This window comes from Propithecus coquereli, unplaced genomic scaffold (assembly GCF_000956105.1).
Source record: "Propithecus coquereli isolate 6110/MARCELLA unplaced genomic scaffold, Pcoq_1.0 Scaffold235, whole genome shotgun sequence".
Taxonomy (NCBI): Eukaryota; Metazoa; Chordata; class Mammalia; order Primates; family Indriidae; genus Propithecus; species Propithecus coquereli.
The window spans coordinates 4,562,434-4,579,240 of NW_012147897.1; the positions used below are offsets into that span (position 1 = coordinate 4,562,434).

Here is a 16,807-nt window from a genome sequence, read left to right on the forward strand (position 1 = left end):
ATACTATTACATCCTAAAACTGTAAAAGCAGAGTGCCAGAGGGGAAATGCCATTGGTTTTGAGGTATTAAAAACAACAACAACAACAACAAAAAACCAAAACTGGCTTAGAAACAGGACTCTGATACATGCTACCTGGCCTTGGGTAAATTCTTTAGTTTCCTCATATGACAGGGCTGTTACGGGGCTAAATAAGAGGACAGGTGTAAATGCACATAGGGTACTGACTAGCAGACGACAGGCACTCAGTAAATGTGAGTTCTCTAAAACACGAAAACATTACTAACAGCCAAAATGACAGTCGCTTGAGAGAATAAGAGGTGCCATAACACAGCTAAAAGAAGATGAAAACGCGCTCCTCCCGTCCCCTATGGAAACTGCACATCTGGGCCGGGGACAGACTCTTAACTCACGCAAACTAAGTTTCCAGCCGCACCTGCCTCCGGCGTCGTTTCCGCCTCCGAGCGGTGGGCAAAGGCGACGTCCCGGACAGGCGGGATGCGCGCCTGCGAGCCTCCGGGGGATCTCGGAGTAGCTCCACGGTGGCGCCTCCCACTACCTTCCTCACTCCTTAGTAACCGCGACGCGGCGGCTGGCAGTGTAAGTGGCAACGGGCGGCCGGAGCTTCTAACTACAAGTCCCGGCAAGCCCCGCGGCCACTTCCGCCGACAACCTCGCGCCAGCAAGCCCCAAACTACGGATCCCGATGGACTCTGCACGACTCGTCACTTCACCAGCTTCAGCCAATAGGCTTCAGACAAGTCGGAGGGGAGGGAGACGCCGAGGCGAACAAGATGGCGGCAGCGGCTGCACAGGGCGGGAGAAGCGGTGGTGGCGGAGGCAGTGGTGGGGCTGGCGGTGGTCCCAGCTGCGGGACGGGCAGTAGCCGTAGCGGTTTGTTGGATAAGGTGAGGATCTAGTTCTTGGCAACAGTCGAGTCCTGGGGAGGAATAAGAGGCCGCGAACCCACCTTTCCATCCCTGTTCCCATTATTTTCGGCGGTCTCTTGAGGGGAGCCCTTGTCTGGCCCACCGTGGGAAACCTATGAGCGCTCGGAGTCCGCACTCGCCACACTTCAAACTTGGGCCCTCTCCTTTTTAGGCTTTCTTTCCTTTCCGCGAGTGTTCCTGGTCCTTAACACTGACCACCACAGCTGCTTCGGGTAATTTGATTACTGCAGCATTTCAACGTGTCCATCGCTTTCCTCTGTGGTGCTCCGGCCACTGTTGAAAAGTGCCCATTTTACTGAGAGGGAAAGCTGAAGCCCGAAGGAAGTAAAGAATCTACTAAGTCAGTATCCCTCAAATTCCACACCACCATCACCCTTGCGTGCTGCTACAGATTCTAAAGCACTTCTTGTCCTTTATACTTACTGAAGTTTCTAGGCATTTTATTTCTATACGCCAAATACCAAAAATATTTGAATATTGATTTCCCTTACTGGGCTGACAAGAAGCCCTTAAGATTTTTCTTTTTTTCCTCTTGGCTTTCCTCGCCCTCTCCCTCCCTCCCCCCACCTGCTTGCCAGCAAGTCCTCTGCTGCCTGCTCACGCTTGCTCCTTTCCTCTTGCTCTCATCCAATTTATTTTTTCATTGCGTAGTCCTAGCAACAAGGATTTAAAAGAAAAGGAAACTGTGCCCCTGAGTTGGCCCTTCGTACAGCATCTTGGAAGAAGCAATTGCATGGAGAGCTGGGTCCCAGTGTTGGTTGTGCCTCAAGTTAGCTCTGTGACCTTGAAATATGCTTGCTCTATCTGTTTTCTCATCTGTGAAATGAGGGATTTAGCCTTAATGTGCCCTAAGGAAACTTGCAATTCTCTCATTGTAGGGCCCTAGGCTGGTTTGATGAAAATTGTTAAGCATGGTGTCTTTAATATAGTTGAACAGTCAGGATTTTTGTTTGTTTGGGGTTTTTTGTTTTTTGTTTTTGTTTTGAGACAGGGTCTTGTTCTGTTGCCCAGCCTAGAGTTCAGTGGCATCATCATAGCTCACGGCAACCTCAAACTCCCAGGCTCAAGCCATCCTCCTGGCTCGGCCTCCCCAGTAGCTGGGACTACAGGTGCATGCCACCATGCCCAGCTAATTTTTCTGTTTTTTGTAGAGATGGGATCTCCCTATATTGCCCAGGCTGGTCTCAAACTCCTGACCTTAAGCAGTCCTCCCTCCTTGACCTCTCAAAGTGCTAGGATTACAGGTGTGAGCCACCACACCCAGCCTAGGATGTTTTACTTTAATGAAAAACAGCTTTCAGACTTCCCTGTGCCTTATATGATGAGAATATGGATGATGTTGATGGTTTCAGATCCAGATCTTTTTGCTTGTTTTTTTGAGTGTCATTGTTTTTAAATTACATGGTTCTCTCACACTTAAACCTTCTTAATAGACAGGAACATATTCTGGAGGTTAGGATGGTAAATTACTTCAAGACATGTGAGAGTATTGGGAATTGATGGTCATGTTCATACATAAATCCTACCTTCCTGCTGGGTGACCACCTTACAGCCTATGCTCATCCTGTCCCACTGACTGCTCTTGCTCTTCTCTCTGCTTGGACCATCACCAGCAACATTAAGCATGGACATTCTGCTAAGGCAGTGATTACGGATTAGTATTTGGCATCGTTGTGTTATTGAAAGAACCTGGATTTGAGGATCATAAGGTTTTGGCTTTGGAGTTTCTCTGCTACTTGCAAACGGTAATGAAGACTGGCAAGTCAGTTAACCTCACTAAGTTTCCCTTTCTTCATCTGAAATTTTAGGGTCTCTGGCACCTATATTACAGGATTTTTGGGAGAATCAAATAAGACCATATATTTTAACAGTCTCTGTAACCCATAGTGTCCAATACAAATGTGTGATGGCGGAGGAATAAACAAAGAATCCTGTTAGAGTACTCAGCTGAATATGGGAGATGGGGTACTCAAAATATTAAATATATTTAAGGAAATATATGATGTATTCAAATGTGTACTCCTTACATAAGTTCAAATGAGAAAGAGAATGATCCCTGAGATCTAATTGATAAGGGAAAGCCTCATGTCTGAGAGTGGAACTAGGACCTTATGAGGGAGGAGAGAAAAAGAAAAGGCATACCAAGTAAGAAAGTCTACTTGAGCAAAGGTACACTGTCTCAGAATGTGATGGTGCTTGATGTTTCTTAGGTAGTGAGTTGACTGGAAGGCTCTCTAAGGGAACTGTAGTGATAGGTAGAATAAGATTGAGGAGGGCATAAATTGCTCAAAGGAGGAGTAGGAGCCCGTTGAAGGTTTTTGAGACTGTACACAGTGGTTTTAGGAAGGTTATTCAGATAGTTTGGGGAGATAAAAATTAGAAGCTTCTAATAAGGCCATATACCATGTTAGTTTATAGTATATAGTGAAAAGAAAGACAAGTTTGAATTCTCTTGCAGCATGTTAAAAACCACATGGCCTTCAATAAGTTATGTGATATTACTGAACTTAAATTTCCTTATGTAAACATTAGGGGAACACTCATACATATTATAGGCTTGTAAGGATCAAATTGTATAATACTGGTCAGTGTTCTTTATAAAGGAGTATATAAAAATATTAATAGAATGACAAGGCACTGAGAACCCTAACTTTATCAGAAATAGATAAAGGTCTCACAAAGGAGAACTTGGAAGATATAACCAACAAGGGGGAAGAAAATAGTCATGAGCTGCTTAAGTGCTTTTTCTTGGAAAGCTTTATTTCAGCCTTGTGTTGAGCTGTACTCCCTCTAATTCCTCTAGCACTTGGTGCATATGGGAATTAAGCTGTCACTTAATATGACATACTGTCTTGTATTATTCCACCAATTTATATTTATCCATTTTCCCATGAGAGCTGCTCTGTAGTGATAAACACAGAATAAGTACTTGCAGCATTCAATTTAGCAGACAAAAAACTTGAGATCTGCCACCTCAGTCTTCAGAAACATATTTAGAGGATGGTGCCTCTAGTTGAAGACTGAGGGTACTGTGGGAGAAAACATGGGAAAAATACTATTCTCAGTGGAGCAGGATCTGAATGAATAGAGAGGCTTTTGCTCTGTAGGAATGAGAGGCTGTTATGTTTAATACAATGTCTTTGATTTGTCTTGATTTTGGGGGGGAGGGTTTTTATTTCATTTCTGCAACTATAGTTTCACTGGCCATAAAGAAATGTAACAGAGATGCAGATATGCTTCTAGCTTTCCCTAAACAGATGTGAGTTTCTACTCTGACAAAACTGACTTTAAGAACACAGCAATTCTTGTTTCCTGATCTTAAAAATAAGTATGCAAATTGAATCTTCCAACCTCTGTCACAGAATGACTTATCGCAGGAAGTTATTTTGCCCCAAATACATCAAGGCATTTTGTTCTACTTGGCAGCTATGAAGAAAAGCTGCTTGCTTAATTTGTTTTGGCTATTAAAATTGACATGTGATGTTAAACCATGGTTTCCAGAAGCTATATCCAGACCCTTTTAACCTCATACCTGGATTTCTGTTTCCTGGCTGGGCTGTCAGCCTGATCATAAGACACAGATTTTATATCTCAGTTGAGAACACAAACTCTGGAGCCAGGCTGTCTGTCTGGCTTCGAATTCTGGCTCTGCCACTTGCCATATGCGTGTTCTTGGGCAAGTTAAGAAATTTCTTTGTATTTCAGTCTCCTCATCTGTAAAGTGGGGATAATAGTAGTTTTTACCTTAAAAGATGGTATCTGGCACATGGTAAATGCTTGGCAAAATATATATAGCTACTTATAGCTGTGTATTAGATAAATGTTTTTCAGAACATGATGTGAAATCTGTCTGCATCAGACTCCCTTAGGTATTAGTTAAAAATATCAGATTTTGGACTTCCTTTCAGACCTGACTCAGACTCTGAAGGTGGGGCCTGGACATCTGCATTTTCCCCACACAGCTCTATTTACTACCTCTGCATTTTAACAGTTACCTCCAGGTTGAGAACTACTGTCTTAAATGACTTTTTAAGTCCCTTTTGGTTCTGACATTTTAAGGTTTTTTTTTTTTTGAACTTTTCTGCTTTATCAATAGTGGTTTCACTAAAATGTTTATAACGAAGAGACCTGAAGCTCATCTGATATTCCAACCTCATTTTATAGACATGGACATAGTTGGAGAGGGGAAGGTAAAGCAACTTGCCCAAGACCACACAGTATATTAATAACATTTCCAGAGCCTGGCTTCCCCAATGCTTAATCCAGTGCTCTTACCTTAGTACATTGCCTCCCATACCAGAGTGGGCCTTGTGCTAGCTAATGTAGTGGGAAGAATATCTGTTTTGAGGTGGAAGACCTTGGCTGTAGCCTTGGCTTTGTCACCCACCAACCATGTGTTCTTAGACAGGGCATATCTCCTCTTTTACTCTCTTGGATGGTATCTTAGCTTGCCAGACTTTCGATATGCTGTGTCCTATGACCTAGCACTGACAAAGGAGATAAAACTGTTTGTCTATGATATTATTGTAATTGTGTGTGTTGTGTTTAAAGAAACAAGGTTCTGGCTTTTTAACACAGTTTTGCAAATTGAACCTTTTTTTGGAGACAGAGTCTTACTCTGTTGCCCAGGTTAGAGTGCCATGACGTTAGCCTGGCTCATAGCAAACTCAAATTTCTGGGCTCAAGCAATCCTCCTGCTTCAGCCTCCTGAGTAAGCTGGGACAATAGGCACCACACCACCATGCCGAGCTGATTTTTTCTATTTTTAGTAGAGACGAGGTCTTGATCTTGCTCAGGCTGGTCTCAAACTCCTGACCTCAAGCGATCCTTCCAGAGTGCTAGGATTATAGGCATGAGCCACAGCGCCTGGCCCAAAGTGAACTTTAATGGCATCTCAAAACTCATTGTTTTTTACTTTATCAAGATTAAAAACTTGTGTGTCAAAAGACATTGTCAAAGTGAAAAGACAATCCACATAATAAGAAAATATTTTCAAGTCATATATCTGTTAAGGGTCTAGTATCTAGACTGTATAAAGAATCTTACAACTCAGTAATAAAAAGACAATAACCCAGTTTTTAAAAGATAAAGGATATAAATTGACATTTCTCCATAGAAGAAATACAGTTAGCCAATAAGCACATGAAAGATGCTTAACATCATTAGTTATCATAGAAATGCAAAGCAAAAGCACGATGAGATACCACTTCACATCCACTGAGATTGCTATAATAATAATATAAAAGAAAACCAGTTTTGTTGAGGATGTAGCAGAACCTTCATATATTGTTAGTGGGGGTGTAAAGTGATGCAGCACTGTGGAAACTAGTTGGACAGTTTCTCAAAAAGTTCAACATAAGAATTACCATATGATCCAGTGATACACTCCCTCTGAATGGCAGTGTTTGGGAAACTTAACAAATTTCTGTAGGTAAGGAAAATTGAAGCAGAGTTTCAATTGAAGCAGAGCCTAACTGATAATGGGAATGGGTCTGGGACTTGGTTTGTAATAAAAAATTCAATGTTATTTTCAACAGACTCTACTGGATTTGCTGTCTTCTTCAACTTAAGACTTGCTGGTAAAATATAAAAGTTGTTTGCTGATAAAGATGTATGAAAGGAGACCCTCCCCATGTTGTTAATGTCTGTAAATTCATGTACCTGTGTTTTCTGAGTTTTGTGGTTACAGGATGAAAGGATGTTCAAATGGAGTTCTTTTCTATACTCTTATTTGCATAAAATTGGGATAGGATAGGTGAGATCACACTTACAGTCTCTGTAGCCCATGTAAGCGTTCTGGTTCTGGGCTTAAAATTTTTATTTTTCTACATGGAGATTGGCAACATCACATGAGTACCAGCTGATTGTACTGACCTAGTCTCCTTCAACCTCATTTTTAATTGTTTTGTCTTTTAGCTCTCCAACATCAGAAGACAAAGAGTAAATGTTATATATACTTGAGGATGCTCTTAAAGTAGTTCAGGCCGGGCGTTGTGGCTCACACCTGTAATCCTAGCACTCTGTGAGGCTGAGGTAGGAAGATTGTTTTGAGCTCAGAAGTTCAAGGCCAGCCTGAGCAAGAGTGACCCTGTTGCTACTAAAAATAGAAAAATTAGCCAGACATGGTGGCGTGCATCTGTGGTCCCAGCTATTCCGGAGGCTGATGCAGGATGATCACTTGAGCCCCGGAGTTTGAGGTTATAGTGAGCTATGATGATGCCACTGCACTCTATTCTAGCCAGAGCTACAGAGCAAGACTGTCTCAAAAAAAAAAAAAATAAATAAAAGTAGTTCATATTACTTTTAGTAAGATGCTAAGTTTCTTGATGCACAACTTTCCTGTTTGTTTTACAGTGGAAGATTGATGATAAGCCTGTAAAAATTGACAAGTGGGATGGATCAGCTGTGAAGAATTCTTTGGATGATTCTGCCAAAAAGGTACTTCCTTGAGGAGGGGTCCCTTAGCATGTACGTAGCTGATGGCTCATCTCCTGGATGATCTTTTTCTTCTGTAACTTGGAGTGACCTTAGTTTTCAGTGTTAAAAGTTGAGCCAGAAAGCAGTTTCTAGAATTCTCACATAATAAGTAGGGGGAAATGTGTTAAAATATAAATGTTAGCTATCTCAAGAAAGCTGGTAATTTAGTGTTTTTGAGATTAATTAGCCTAAAGCACAGAAGATTGAGGAAAGATAGGACATTCGTCCATGATTAGTCATCTCTCCATTTGTAAAAGGAAAAGAAAATTTTAGCTATGGGAAAAGTTGAGGATTTAAAAAAAAGTTTTTTATCTGAGGAGTTGATGAACTTTTTTTTTGGATCCTTTATAAATGGCTTGAGTCTAACTTGTTTGGAGTGGTAAAATCACAGTTGGAGGGAATTACTTGAAGAAGAATTTGTATGATTCTTAACATAACTTTTATCATGGAAGCCAAGAATAAAAACAGGTACTAGGAAGGAACCATTCCTGTTAGCTTGATTCTTTGTTCTTCTCTCTAGGTACTTCTGGAAAAGTACAAGTATGTGGAGAATTTTGGTCTAATTGACGGTCGCCTCACCATCTGTACAATCTCCTGTTTCTTTGCCATAGTGGCTTTGATTTGGGATTATATGCACCCCTTTCCAGAGTCCAAGCCTGTTTTGGCTTTGTGTGTCATATCATATCCTTTGTGTATGCTCAGGTTTGTTTTCTAGTGATGACTTTTTAAAATCTCTACTGATGCTCCTCCCTGCAAAAAGTCAAACTTTCATATTAGGGCCTGCTAATGTTAGACATTAACATTATGAGCTGTGGGTATCTAAATTTATGTAGTAACTGTCATTGATATTTTAGGTTTAATTTGGTTATTTTATCTGTAATTCACTTTAATTATTAATGTAGAGGTTATCCTAATATGAGCACTTAATAAGCAAAACATACAGTGATAATGAGATGCAGCTCTTCTTGTTTCTAGCCCAGAACTTTTCTCATTAGGCCAGGCTGCCTCAAGCCACTTTCATTCCAGGATATTAAGAAAGGATCAGGCCGGGCACGGTGGCTCACGCCTGTGGTCCTAGCTCTCTGGGAGACCGAGGCGGGCAGATTGTTTGAGCTCAGGAGTTCGAAACCAGCCTGAGCAAGAGCAAGACCCCGTTTCTACTAAAAATAGAAAGAAATTAATTGGACAACTAAAAATATATAGAAAAAACTAGCCGGGCATGGTGGCGCATGCCTGTAGTCCCAGCTACTCGGGAGGCTGAGGCAGGAGGATCGCCTGAGCCCAGGAGTTTGAGGTTGCTGTGAGCTAGGATGACGCCACGGCACTCTAGCCCAGGCAACACAGTGAGACTCTGTCTCAAAAAAAAAAAAAAAAAAAAAGAAAAGAAAGGATCAGATTTTAGAGGTTCAGATCTGTCAGGTTTCCCTGAAGCTGAGGGACTGGACTAGGAGGTACTGAGCATGAGTATAGGTGTGGAATTAAGAACCTGTTCTGGAGCTAGAGCACATGGGTTTGAAATCCAAGGTGTTTGTAATCTTGCACTAATAAACTTAACTTTTTTGAGGCTATTTGAATGCTCATTTATAAATATGGGTAATATACAGAGTTATCATAAAGATGAAACGAGAGATTTTATAATGTATTTGGTATGTAATAGTTTCCTTTCCCCTCTACTTTTTATGATAAAAGTAGAATCATGGTTGTTGCCTACTCAGCTTGATTATTTCTCAAGTTGAATACAAAGAACTTTTATTATACTATTACTGTTATTACAAAAGTCATACATGTTCATAGTAATAATTTTTGTGGTCCCCACTCCCCAAACTAAGTAATGCTCTGCACTAAATTTTTAACCTAAAAAATATATTGGACATCTTTCCATTTCAGTACATACAGCTCTACCTGTTTTTTAGTAGTCACATAGCACTGTGGAGTGTCTGCAATGTGCAATCACTAGTTGTGTAAAACAAATCATTTTGGTAGGTAGCTTTTTTTAAACAATCTTGCCACTACCTGAAATAATTTTAAAAACCCCTCTTTGGGGATTTACCTTCAGAGACAGTTAGCAAGCCTCTAATAAGGCAGGTCTGGTCAAAATGGCATTATCCAAATTGATCCTAAATCATAGTCCCCAGAAATGGCACCGAATTCCTGACCTCAAGCTATCCTCCCACCTCGGCCTCCCTGAGTGCTAGGATTATAGGTGTGAGCCATCATGCCTGGCCTATCTTCCATCTCTAAACCTCATGAAATTCTAAAAAGTCAGTATTATCCCCATTTTAGAGGTGAGGACATAAACATTGGGGAAGAAAGTAATTTGTCAAGTTACACTGGTAAAAGGCCAAAATTTAAATCTAGGACTGCCTCACTCCAAACTCCATATACCTGGCACTATACTTTTCCTGCCTCTCTCCTTCATAAAATTTATATGACAGATACCCAAAGCTCTTATGCCAGTTTTCTGGTACAGTGTAAGTGCTCAAATATGGTAGTTAATACTGTTAAAAACCAAATATAATAAGTACATACATATTTAGGAAGTAATGATCTTACAGTAAACTATTTGGGTCATTTGTTTTCTAATGACCCTTGAACATGGGATAATAATAATCATCCGTGGTAATTATTAGTTGTTTTTTATAAAGAAATAAGCACAGTTATAACACAATCTTGACAAACTAGTTATCTTCTTATGTATGTTGTCCTTGAACATAAAAGATGAGAGCTGATTTATGCCCTGTACCTTTAAATTTTCTTCCTTTTTGAGATGTTTGGAGTATTAAACAGAGCCTTGCTTCTTTCAGTACATAACTATAAGGACAAAAATGAAATAGCTAGATTTTTGGTGTTTCTGCAGCAAGACAGAACTATCTTTTTTAGGAACATGATTATGAAAGTTTTTTATTGCTCTTGTCAATTTGTGTTACTTCTCTTTTGTATGTTTGTGTGTTTTCTCCTTAACTTTATTTGAACCTATTTTGTGATGATGGGGATTCTGACCATTTATACCTCGTATAAGGAGAAAAGCATCTTTCTTGTGGCCCACAGGAAAGATCCTACAGGGATGGATCCTGATGATATTTGGCAGCTGTCCTCCAGTCTTAAAAGGTATGACTATCCTCACAGATTTATAAATCCTGGTGTTGTATTTGTCCTGCTGTGTTATTATCAACAGCAGATTTTTGTGCACCTACTCTGTGCAGATCATAGTGCTAGTTGTGTAAAGTGAAAAAAGGGGTATGAATGATCTAGAAGGTTTTTCCTAGCGCTGCAGTTCTGAGATTGCATTATTACAGAAGTGCTCTGAGGATAAAGTGGAAGAAAATACTTTGGTGAAAGAATGAAGAACGATTCTCTTTTTCCTTATGGCCAATTAACTGAGACAATTCAGAGTGCTGAACTGTAAAGGCCAAAGGTGTGAGATCAGTTATCTTTGAAGAACCCTATTAGCTTCTCTGTCTTCTATGATCCTAACTGTACTCCATGAATGCAATCAAGAATCTGTGAAGTAGTGCACTGGGCAATTCAGAAAAGCATAATCCAGAGTCTGTTTTTAACCAGTACTGGGAATAACTTTGTGCAGCTGACACACAAGTTCTTTGTAGGTACCCAGAACTGGGTTCATGTTCCAGTTCAGTTTTTTTCTAGCTGTATAACTTTGGGTAGATCAGTATGTTATCTGAGCTTTAGGAGGATCAAGAATGACTCCTACAGTTGGGAAAATGAGATACCAGTTATAATAATAGCAGACGTTTATTGAGCTTTATTATATATCGGGTATATATAACTGCATTTAAACCTTAGAATGACCATTTTATAGATGAGAATACAGGCCCAAAAGGTTAAATTAATTCTTCCGAAGTCATACAGTTCAAAGTGGTAGAGCAGGAATTCCAGTCCAAATTTGAACCCAGAATTTGTGCTTAGTCACTACCTCTAAAAACACATGGTATGCTTCCTAGTGCATAGTAGGCCTTCAAATTATAAGTACATTTCTTCACATATGAAGGTAAGTATAGATAGCATCAGTGCCATACATCTTCTCTCATTGCCAACTTGTGGAGATGCCTGTGAGGAGCAGACCTTCATTTTGATATTGAAGCTGAGTTGTTATCTCCTTGCAGGGTCCCTAGCTGCCCTTTGACCTTAGCCATCATAAATCTGTACCCTCTGCCAGGCCACTTAAGCAAAGTTGCAGAATTCTAGAACTTAGCAACATCTTGATTATTTCCATTCTAACTTTTATATTTTTGTGGGTTTTTTTCTTGGAGACGGAGTCTCACTCTGTTACCCTGGCTAGAGTGCAATGGCATCATCGTAGCTCACTGCAGCCTCAAATTCCTGGGCTCAAGTGATCCTCCTGCCTCAGCCTCCCAAGTAGCAGGGACTACAGGTGTGCATCACCATGCCTGGCTAAGTTTTCTATTTTTTTGTAGAGACAGGGTCTCACTCTTGCTCAGGCTGGGACTTTAGTACTTTTAGCAACTTTATTGACATATAGTTCACCCATTTAAGTGTATAGTAGTTTCTAGTGTATTTACATATATTTGCAACCATTACCAGAGACAAAATAGAACATTTTCATAAACTCAAAAAGAAACACTATGCCCTTTAGTTGTTACCTCCCTATCCTCCCATTTTCCCCAGCCCTAAGCAACCACCAGTCTATTTTCTCTGTATGTAGATTTCCCTTTTATAGATATTGCATATGAATAGAATCATATGTGGTCTTTTATAACTAGCTTCTTTCACTTAGCATGATGTTTTCAAGGTTCATCCATTTCGTAGCATGTATGAAATGCTTCATTCCTTTTTATGGTCAAATAATATTCCATTACATGGATATACCACATTCTGTTTATCTACTGTCAGTTGACAGACATTTGGGTTGTTTTCAACTTTTGGCCATTATGTATGATGCTGCTGTACACATTTGTGTACATTTTATCCCTTCTCACTTACTTGATGTTTCCCTCTGCTGGATCATTCCTTCTGACATACAAACATACTGTAATTCCTCTCAACTAAAAAAAAAAAATTTCTTTCCCCTTGTGCTCTCACACAGTCTTCTCATTTCTCTGCTCCCCTTTTCCTCCTATCACTTGGATCTGCTCTTCACTTCTCTTTCCTCATCTTCTTGACCTGTCAGCAGCATTTGATAGAGTTATGGTAATTATTCTCCTCATGTAACACCTTTTCTTTTTAACTAGGCCTCTAGGATACCATAGGCTTCTAATTTTCTTCTTACCTTAATGTCTTTTCCTGAGTCTCCTTTGTGATTCTTCATCTCCCATTTCTCTAAATTTGAAATGCCACCAGGGCTTGTTCCTGGAACCTCTTCTCTATCTATATTCACTTACAAGGTGAAATCTTATGTAGACTTTCAAGACTTTAAACACCATCTGTATGATGAAGATCTCTAAATCTATTTGCTCATCCTAGATCTCTTCTCTGAACTCCATATGTATCCCAGCTTTCTATCTAATAGGCATCTCAAAGTTGACATCTAAAACCTAACTGCTATTCCTCATCCAAACCTGCTCTTCCCTCAGTTTTTCCCATCTCAATACATGGCCATGCCATCTCTACAGATGCTCCCTCTGGAATCATTTGGATTTGTGTCTCTCAGTCCTTTCTCTAGTCTGTCAGCAAATGCTGTCAGCTTTACCATCTAAATAAATCATCTGACCATTTGCCATCTCCATGCTACCATCATCTTTTACTTAGGTTACTATAATAATGTTCTAATGGACCTCTGCAGCTGCTCTCCTGCCTGTGGTCTATTTCCAGCACAGCAGGCAAAGTGACCCTTTTGAAACATAAGTCAGATCAACTCAGTCCTTTGCTCAAAACTTACTTAGAAAAAAAGCTAGAATCCTACGTGTGTCTTAGAAGTCCACACATTTTCTCTGCACTCCACATACATAACACAAACACACATCTCGTTTCCTATGGTTCTCATCCTTTCCAACTCCATTCTGTTCACATTGGCCCCTTTCTGTTCTTCACACATTCTAGGCATGTTCTTGCTTCAAGGCCTTTGCACTTGCTGCTCCCTCTGCCTGGAATATTCTTTTTCCAGATAGCTTCTTCTCTCACCTTTTTTAAGGCTCTGTTCAAATATCTGCTTACTGAAGCCTTTCCTGCCCACCACATTTAAAAGAATATCTTATTTTTTAAATACTATTTGTTTCTTCACGTACACTAAAATGAAAGTCCCCAAAGGCAGACATTTGTATTGCGTTCACTGTTGTATATCCTTATTATCTAAAACTGCTTGACACATACAAGTGGGGCTCAATAAATATTTGAATTAATGAATAACAATTCCTAAAATACATCAGGTCACAGCTCATTATGCCCTGCCATCAAAGCCATTAACTGCTGATAAATCTAGGCCTAGAAGTCCAAAAATTACTGTGATGTCAGTTAGAAGCAGTTGGTTCAGAGCTTGAGAAAATCTTTTGAGGTGTTGAAAATAGTTCAAGGACCTTCACTTCTAGCTATGCAATTTGGGAATTACTGCCTAGACCAAAAATGTATTGAGGAGCTACGATTTTTTTGAACACTAGTTAATGAGGGCACTGTTCTAATCATGATAGTGATCCTAAAAGTAGGTGGAAATTTTCTCATTTAAACATGCAGAAATAGAGGCTCAAGAAACTTCTTTATCTAAAGATAATACTAGCTTGACAATCTACTGAATAAGCCCTAATGGGACAGAGGTGGGGGGGAGTGTCCAGCCTACCAGAAGTTGGCGTTATTAAACCTTCTCGAATGGATGGAAATAGTAAAGACCTTCAAGATACCTTAAGTTATAGCTGGGGAATCTCTGGAGTTCATGTAGTAAAGCAGTTGGCATCCCCAGCCTGAGATTATAGTAGGAGCCAGAGATAGGTTGATTACAGAGTGCAAGGACCAAGCAGCCTGTAATTGGGGAACATCCTTGAAAGCCACGGTTCTTCATTTATTCGTACATATTTGATTGCCTGCCAAGTACCAAGTTAAGAGCAGAGAACAAAAATCCTTGCCCTCAAGAATTTCCCAGTCCAGTGAAGAACACAGATATATGTCATGTGAATAGTTTTATTGATGACATAGGAGCCTATTATTAGACCTGGCTTATGATAGGTGGTCAGTATTTGAGTTGAATATTGGTCGATGGTGCGGTAGGAGACACATCTGACCCAGATTGGGAGGGTTTGGGAAGGCTTTCTCAAAAAAGTTTATGCCCAAGTATAGTATTAACGAATGGAAACTAGTCAGGTAAAGTAGGAGAGAAGAGTCTACTAGGAAGATCCTTCCAGCATGGCAAGTGCAAAGTCCAGAGAAAAGATGGTCTATATGGTTTAATGGTCTACAGCGAGGTAGCACACAGTAATTAAATCAGGGAAGATATATTAGAATCAGAATTATTAAATAGTATCTTGAAGGCAATTAGGAGCTGTGGGTGGTGGGGTTTTCTTGTCTTAAAGGATGTGTGTATTCCTATATCACCATGCTTAATTTATTCCTGTTCTTTGGAAATACTTGGTGCTCTACTGTCAAATCTCTGTGTTTGGTTTTTGATTTGTTATCTTTTCCGTGATGCTTAGGTTCGATGACAAATACACCCTGAAGCTGACCTTCATCAGTGGGAGAACAAAGCAGCAGCGGGAAGCCGAGTTCACCAAGTCCATTGCTAAGTTTTTTGACCACAGTGGGACACTGGTCATGGATGCATATGAGCCTGAAATATCCAGGCTCCATGACAGTCTCACCACAGAAAGAAAAATGAAATAGCCGGTTCTAAAAGCAGTCCTTTTTCTGCTGGGTCATGCCGAATTACTGGGTGGGTGGGGGAAAGAAACAGAGAACTTAAAATGGATGAAGTAAGAAATGTTAAAAATGTCCCTGTTTTGTCCTGAAATTTTAGTCTATTCTGGATGAATAGGATTTTCTAGCACAGATATGAGAAGTTGTAGCTCTGATGTCTAGCTGTAGCCTCCTTGGTCTGCTAATTGTGTTGTTTTGATTTGCTTTTCTGGAAAAGCAGTTTTGCTAAAAGCTGTACAGACTTTTTCCTTTGAACCTAGCAGTACTTTATATAGTATAGCTTTGTGCCGTGCAGCATTTGAAGACTCAATTTAAAAAAATTGTCAACCTGTTGCTGACTCTGTGTTAATTCCTATTTCAACAGCTATTTCCCTTGAAGAATTCAGGATACAACTTCTTGTGTATGACAGCTTTCCTTCACACACCATTTTTGTGGGTGTGTATAAATCTGACCTGGGGAGAATTTAACAAAAAAACATAGCTTTTTAATTTAAAACAGACCTTCCACCTGTTACATTTTGTGCTCATAACCAATTAAAGAAGCCAATGGCATTTTTAGTTTTATATTGTCTGTTTTCCACCAGTATGTCCCTGTTGATTTGTTTGTGTCCTTTATTAACTGCCATTTTCTAAAATTTTTTTCAATAAAAGGAAAGAAGATGTGAAAATATGGAGTCCTAGTCTTGATGGAAGGAACAGAGCAGTGAGTGTTAACGGTCTTACTACTATAGATTCCTTTCATTTCTAGGCTGTTTTACTTGTCAGAGGCCCCTGAGAACCTATAGCTAAGAAACTCAGCTTTCCAGCGATAACAGCAATAACAACACTCAGTGCTTACTTTGTGCCAGGAAGCACTCCAACTACATTACATGTATTAACTCAATAATAGAACAATCCTAAGAGGTAGGTACTATCATTATTATCCCTATATTACAGGTGAGGAAACTAAGACACAAATTTGATTGTCACATACATGGCTAGTACTAGAACTAGGCTTTAAACCCGGGTAATCTGCTGTCAGAGTTTGCGTTTCTACAGAGACAAAACAGCAACATCTTTTCTAGTATTTTCCCACTGTGGTCAGAGAAGACTTGGACACTTGCCTAGATCCTGTGACCTTTAGGAATATTGTCTTTCTAACCTTACAAAAGTACAATTCCAGCTGAGCCTAGTACCCAACACTTTTCAGCTTACAAGAAGTTGCCCTTATCATGTTTCGTGTTTGACTTGGGAATGTTGCCCTATCAAGCACCATGCAGTGGGGGGTTGTGGAACAACACTGGACAGGAAGTCGAAGCCTTAGGTTCTGTAGTCTTCATTCCTATAATCCTTGGGTAAGTCACAAAATACTCTGAGCTTCTAGTTTCCTCCTCTTTTTTTTTTTTTTTTGTTTAGACAGTGCTTCACTCTGTCTCCCAGGCTGGAGTGCAGTGGCATTGTCATAGCTCGCTGCAGCCTGAAACTCCTAGGCTTAAGCGACCCTCCTGCCTTAGCCTCCCGAGTAGCTGGGACTACAGGCACATGCCACCATGCCTGGCTTATATTTCCTGGGGTTTTTTTTTTTTT

The 16,807-nt window shown here is 40.1% G+C and overlaps 1 protein-coding gene across 1 annotated transcript; it reads left to right on the forward strand.

The window, feature by feature from the left end:
- The first annotated feature begins 755 nt into the window (after positions 1 to 755).
- SPCS2 (signal peptidase complex subunit 2 homolog (S. cerevisiae)) lies at positions 756 to 15,909 on the forward strand. Its single transcript, XM_012645720.1, has 5 exons — positions 756 to 907; positions 7,304 to 7,387; positions 7,947 to 8,107; positions 10,400 to 10,534; positions 15,022 to 15,909. Exons 1-5 carry the CDS (start codon positions 794 to 796, stop codon positions 15,206 to 15,208), a joined length of 681 nt encoding a protein of 226 aa, XP_012501174.1. The 5' UTR covers positions 756 to 793; the 3' UTR covers positions 15,209 to 15,909.
- Positions 15,910 to 16,807: the final 898 nt, after the last annotated feature.